The sequence below is a fragment of the Brassica oleracea genome, chromosome C6 (genome assembly GCF_000695525.1).
Source record: "Brassica oleracea var. oleracea cultivar TO1000 chromosome C6, BOL, whole genome shotgun sequence".
NCBI classification, from domain to species: Eukaryota; Viridiplantae; Streptophyta; class Magnoliopsida; order Brassicales; family Brassicaceae; genus Brassica; species Brassica oleracea.
The window spans coordinates 19,500,039-19,506,685 of NC_027753.1; the positions used below are offsets into that span (position 1 = coordinate 19,500,039).

Below are 6,647 nucleotides of genomic sequence, written 5' to 3' on the forward strand. Positions count from 1 at the left end.
TTGAATGAAACTTGTGTAACTTAAAATCATGCATGCATTTAAGCTGAATCGAATCTAAACTAAACAGAAGTAAATCCGGTTATGTTTTGTCGTTTTTCTTTAAAACAAAAGGCTCAAAAGAAAAGACTCAATGGGAATTGAACGCATTGCTTCCTGTCTATTTCCCTTTTAAGTTAAAATATGTATCTCATATCTCACCAACACGCATGTCTCTGCGCGTGTATGGCACTTCCATTCATGTTAATTCCCAATAACTAATTAAAAAATGAAATAAAAACCTTTGATTGCTTCCCTTATCTTTTTATGATTCGTTCGGAGCAATCTTTGCTTTGATAATATCTATTTATTTGGACAAAAAAAACTATATTTCTCTCTTGATCGAGTCATAGCCGAATTGAGAAACCGATCTGATTTACTCGCCACCGCTTACACTGTGAAATATTTTTATTAATTGGCTTGATTTTCTTTTTTAACCTCTTCAGTGTTGTTGCTCATCATCCTCTCCCCTCTTCCTCTTCATACTCTTCAAAACCCATCGCCAATAATTTTAAACTCTTGAATGTTATTGAGTTACGGTGGCGGCGAAATGAACCATCACCGTTGATATCGCCTCCAACCAAGGCGAAGTCAGTAGCATCCAAAAACTCACGGTACGCTCCTTCTTTTCCTTCTCGTTTCCAAAGTTTCAGTCTTTACATATGTTTTCATTATATTGACTATCTCTCTGTATTTGGGCTATATCACGGTGTGAACTAAAAGCCCACTAAACCGTAAAAAATTATGAAACGCAGCAGCCCACATCAAAACTTAATGAAACGATGAGTTTTAGGCAAAGAAGACAAGTGTCGCACTCACAATCAACGACTTTATGACGTGGCGCAACAGGAAGGAGGCAAATACTTTTTTATATATATAGATTTGCAACACATAGTTGGTGGCATAGACAATGGGATATAAATTAGCTAAAGTAAGAAAATAAATCCGCTTGACTATATTTGCGAAGTGATTTTGGCACATGTCCTCTCTACAATCAATTTCACAAAACAAATATGACATGTCTACTGAAATTGATGACATGGCTTCCGAAAAAATATGACATGGATAATTTCATTTAATATTGATTTATATTTTTGGCAAACTTATTAGAATATGATAATAATTCATATATTACATTTAATATTGATATTTTCTTTCGGTAAATTTTTTTTAAATATGGTAATAGATCATACATCATCTATAAAATAAATATATTCATATATAACATTTCAAATTTTGAAATATTATTATTTTTGTATAATTATACAATTTGTATTACTAAAAATTTCAAAAATTTCTACAATTTTTTTTAAAATTTAAATATCTAATCGTAAGATCATTAGTTTTTTATATACCTACAAATTTTATAAATATTGTTTAGGCTAAATTTTTGATAATTATACAATGTTATATCATTTTTATTAGTTTTATACAAATTGATTTAATATATATCAAATATATATTAAATATTAGTAAAAAAATAGTAAAATCTGTAATATTTAATAAAATTTATTTCTAAATATAATTTAGATTTAAAAATTTTTTTACAGCACATGGTGCAGGAAAACACCTAATAAAAAAATAAATAACCAAGAGTTCTTGGTTTAGTGGTAATGGAACTCCAGCTGAAGTGTCCGTTCTGGGTTCGAGTCGCCTTGGCCACCTTCCCGCCTATAACCTTGTGTGCCCGGATGAAAGGTCTCGTGGGGATTAGTCTAGGCTTACCGCCTGGGATCCACCACGGATGTCAAAAAAAAAAAAAAGTTCTAATGTAAAATTGGAATTACATGTACGCGTAAACATCGTATATCTCCTTCGTGCCATTTCACCTTCCCATTAGTTCATTGACTTTTCTTATTAGGAGCAAAACCATTATGCGCGTTATAATCTTACAATATATTTTCTTTTTTCATATAATTAAATTATAAAAGTCCATACTCACTTAATGACAATTCTTTTTGTTATTATGACAATTCGATACTATAAAGTTCATGTGTTTATCTTCCGTTACAACACATAAATAACTTTTAACTTAATAAGTTTTTACTTAAAACCATTGCTTTACAAAAACACATGTAACTTTTATACAGCAAAGCATGGTTTGTGAATAAAATCATCTTTGGCAAAGGGGGTGATTGGTAGTTGTTGTAGGTGCTGTTCACAGTCCTATTTATTTCTAAAGCACCAAATTCAGAGCAATCAAGCTTTAAATTTTTTTTTAAACTACATCTGTAGAAATAATCTACTACTATATAAGTGCTCTGCAGAGCCAAATATCCAAAGCAATTTTTAGTGCTTTCATAAAATTTTACAGCAATAAAATTTAAAGCCACAGCAAAAAATCTACGGATTTTTTTTTACGATAAAATTTTTAAAACTACAGCCATTACCAATTAGACCCAAAGTCTCAACCAGAAATGGAACCCACATGAGGGAGGTGAGATTAAGATATTTTTTTATTTATATGAAATTGTTTAGAGAGAGATAAGGAAAGAGACTTCCAAATGAAGACAGGGTAAGTTATGGTAAAATACAGCTAGCAGAAATTAAGGAGAGAGAGAGAGAGAGGTGTTTCTCAAACCTAACTCTTTATAATAATCAGAGAGAAGCTATTGCTCTCCATTATTCACCCATTTCTCCAATCAATCACTCCTTTTTCCTTTCTAAGCAATCTCCTCTCTCTCTCTCTCTTCTTATATTCCATCTCTCTCTCTCTCATACGATCTGCATAGCACACTGAACAGAGGTTTGAATTCCCTCTATAAATCTATTTCACACTCCCATTCTAGGTTTCGTGTTTGCTTTTCTTGGGGATTCTTGGATGTGAAATGTAGTTTTAAGACTATGTAGTGTATAAAAATGGGGTTTTGCAGAGTTAATGAGGTGTCGGTGGTGCAATTCTCTGTTTCTGATTTCCTTAGAACTCTGCTTTTTTTTTTTTTCATTCTTTATTCTCTGTTTTGGTAATTGAGAAAATTGAAACTTCGATTCTTTTTTTCTTTTTGTGTGTGTTAAAAGAAAAATTCTAGAAAGCTAGGTAATCAAGAATGCTTAATTAACGGTTACTTTTGACTTGTAGAGCCATTGGTCTATTGCAATTGAATTTGTACTTAGAACTTAGAAGAATGGTCCTTGTATAGCCATTATTTCTGTAACCCACTTGAAAAAACAAAAAAAATTAAAAAGTGGGCCAAAGCATGTTCATTTTCAAAATTTGATTTCTGAAGATGGTTCCAAAATGTGGTTCAAAGTTTTAGAAACTGTTGAGAAACTTCGTCTGTTCAAACTCTTGTCATTTTCCTCTATATATCAATCATTTCATTTTTATCAACTTCATTTTCTCTCCAGCTAATTGCTAAACTGTAACAAGAAGATGATTGGACAAAGCTTCTTCCCTGAGGATCTTGATTGTGGCAACTTCTTTGACAACATGGACGACATTCTTGATTTTCCCGGTGGTGATATCGACGTCGGTTTCGACATCGGTGAATCCGACTCTTTCCCTAACATCTGGACCACTCATCACGACACGTGGCCGCCCGCTTCTGATCCACTCTTCTCTTCCAACACCAACACAAACTCTGACTCTTCACCTGAGCTCTATGTTCCGGTCAGTTTCCACCCTAACCTGATCTTTATGTGATTCTGCACTCTTCTTTGTTTTGACGTTGACTTATATGTTTCTTTGTCGGAAAAACTACAGTTTGAAGATATTGTTAAGGTTGAAAGGCCACCGAGCTTGATTGAGAAGAAGGAAGATTCGTTTTCAACGAACATGGACTCATCGTCTTCTTATAGCACATTCAGAAGTTCAAGTCCAGTGTCGGTGCTCGAAAGCAGCTCCTCATCGTCTCAGACGACCAACACAACCTCACTTGTCCTCCCTGGAAAGCAGGGTCGTCCACGCACTAAGCGCCCTCGTCCACATCTCCATGAGAAGGATGGAGTCAAAGACATTGTTGATTCGTGCCTCATCGTTAGAATACCGAAGCAGTTTGTCTCCGACCACAGCAAGATGATAACTAAGAAGAAGAAGAAGAAGGCCAAGGTTACTTCTTCATCTTCTTCTTCAGGGATTGATCTTGAAGTGAATGGAAACAGCAACGTTGATTCGTATAGTTTAGACCAAAATCCAGTTAGGAAATGTATGCACTGTGAGGTCACCAAGACTCCACAATGGAGGCTTGGACCTAACGGTCCAAAGACGCTTTGCAACGCGTGTGGCGTGCGTTACAAGTCAGGAAGGCTTTTCCCGGAGTACCGTCCAGCTGCTAGTCCAACATTCACTCCGGCTCTTCACTCAAACTCACACAAGAAGGTGGCTGAAATGAGAAGCAAGAGATGCAAGGATGGAAGCTACACGACCGAAGAGAATGATATGCAAGATTTGATTCCGAACAATGCCTACACTGGTGTAGACTTAAAACCGAGAGAGAGATGATTCAATCTCCAAGTGTTGAAGTGATTAGAGTTGAGAGGAGTAGGAAAGAGTCAGGGGGCAGTTTTAGATTTAGAAGAGATGAATGAAGAGGAACAATCAATTTGAGGAGATCAGAAATTAGAAGAGAATTGATTGTGATTGTATTTTGTATTTGTAGTGTGAATGGGCAAAGCAGAAGATTTTGAAGACATTAGAGAAAGTTAAGTGTTGAGTTTCCATTAAATATTCCTCTCATTTTCTCTTTCAATTCTTTGTATTTTTATTGCGAAGATTTTTTGTTTATGTTAAAACCATATTTTATAAATTGTTAATTATTAGATGGTTATTTTTTTTACTTTTTATTTTGATAATTGTGGGTGTCATGACCAAATCCCAATAGTCTCCAAAGTGATTGATACGAACGAGTAGTTCCCTCCCGGGTATGTCAGTTTTATAGAGGAAGCGTAAAACATAGCCCAATGTAGATGGTTTGTTCAGCTTACCCCTAAAGCTACACTTTTTTATCCAAAGCTAAATACATTGCTTTTTCTTGCCAACAAACTGATTACATTTTTTATGAGAAATTCTCTAAATTGACTCTTTTAAGTTTTTTTTTCACCAAAAGAGTTTCCAATAAAAAAATACTAAAAGAAATTTCCAAAAAGTAATAGCATAAAGTTAACTATTATAGACTTATGGTTTTAGATTTGAGGGATAGAGTTTTGGGGGTGGGGTTTAGAATTTTAAAAAATAAATAAACAAATATTAAAATTTTTAGAAATAGTTTCAATAATAATTTTCGGATTTTGAAATTAAATTTTTGATTTTTTTTGAAAAATTAAAAAAAGTTCAAATTAAAACATGTACTATTCAAAAAATAAAAATTAGTTATTATTTATTTAAATATTTATGTATATTGAAAAATCTATAAAGTATAGAAAGATTTTAGTGGGATGTGAATTTGTAACGATTATTAAAATTCTCCAATTTAATTGTTATTGGTTAATGGATTCTAACATTTTTTTAATAAAATCAGGTGGTATTGGTTTGATGATTTTTAATGACCAAGACCATCTCCAATGTATTTTATTTTATTTTTTTTACCTCTAAAATATAATAACTCTAAAATAGAGATGTGTTTTATTTTTACCTCTAAAAATGAAGATGCTTATAAGGTTCTATATAAATTTTACAGCAAGTACTTTTTTATTTATGAAAGTTGATAGTTAACCCTATTTACTTTTAACTTAATAAAATATTTTTCATAAAATTGTGACTTTGTTTGAGTTAAACTCTCCTAAAAAACTATATAAATAAAAAGTGTGATTCCATTTTTATAAAAAGTGTATTTTTTTTAAAAAATAGTTGTTTTGGTTGTAACTAGAAAGTTTAAAAGTTAAAAGACTATTTTGAAAATAAAAAGTATGACTCTATAATAGAAGAATGTTATTTTGACTATATATTTATAGAGAAAATAGCAATGTCTATTTTAGAAGAAGAAAGAAAGATGAGTTGAAACACTTTTTCCTCTAGTATGACTCTTACACAATCCATTGTTATTCAAAAAATTTGGATTTTAATGATTCTTTGATTCTATCAAATCTAGAAGATGACTGATAATCATTTTGGGAATAAGTGAAACGAATAGGAAAGGAACATATAGTAATAAAATAACAAGAATTAAAAAAAAATGATTGTTTTTTCTCAAATTTAACAAGGAATAATTATGTTTTTATTTTTCCTACAAATAAAAAGAATAAGAGAGAATGAGAAGGAAAAAATATTCCTTGTGAATGGTGATTTTTTAGGAATGATAAGAAATTGAATATTCATCATTTCTTGGTCACTATTCAAAGCCTAATGTTATTGAGACTTGAATTCTAAAAAAATTACTCATAAAAAACTTGAAAAAGCGTGCATATATCCTCTAGATTCTGAAAATCATTATACTATGATTTTTTTGTAAACTTTTAAGTATTAAAAAATCTTTAGGACTTTTTACAAATTTAACAAATGTCTTGACTCATAGAAACAACCAAATCGACAAAAAATATACTCCCACTAACCTCCTTAGTCATTGATACATATGATTCAAACAATAATGTAAATTAAATGTAGATGATAGATAAAGCAACAACTAGTGTCTCCTTACAACAAATACTTCACACACTAGCTTTTATGTTAATGCATC

At 31.7% G+C, this 6,647-nt stretch overlaps 1 protein-coding gene across 1 annotated transcript; it reads left to right on the forward strand.

Annotated features, from left to right (window-relative positions):
• The first annotated feature begins 2,587 nt into the window (after positions 1–2,587).
• LOC106300950 (GATA transcription factor 8-like) lies at positions 2,588–4,724 on the forward strand. Its single transcript, XM_013737228.1, has 3 exons — positions 2,588–2,782; positions 3,385–3,646; positions 3,740–4,724. The coding sequence occupies exons 2-3, from the start codon at positions 3,410–3,412 to the stop codon at positions 4,475–4,477; spliced, it is 975 nt and encodes a 324-aa protein (XP_013592682.1). The 5' UTR covers positions 2,588–2,782; positions 3,385–3,409; the 3' UTR covers positions 4,478–4,724.
• The last annotated feature ends 1,923 nt before the right edge of the window (positions 4,725–6,647 follow it).

Excerpts from the sequence above, each read along its gene's own strand:
- LOC106300950 (XM_013737228.1), top strand. The coding sequence starts at position 3,410 with ATGATTGGACAAAGCTTCTTCCCTGAGGATCTTGATTGTGGCAACTTC. Across the intron at positions 3,647-3,739 it reads CACCTGAGCTCTATGTTCCG|TTTGAAGATATTGTTAAGGT; the intron begins GTCAGTTTCCAC and ends GAAAAACTACAG.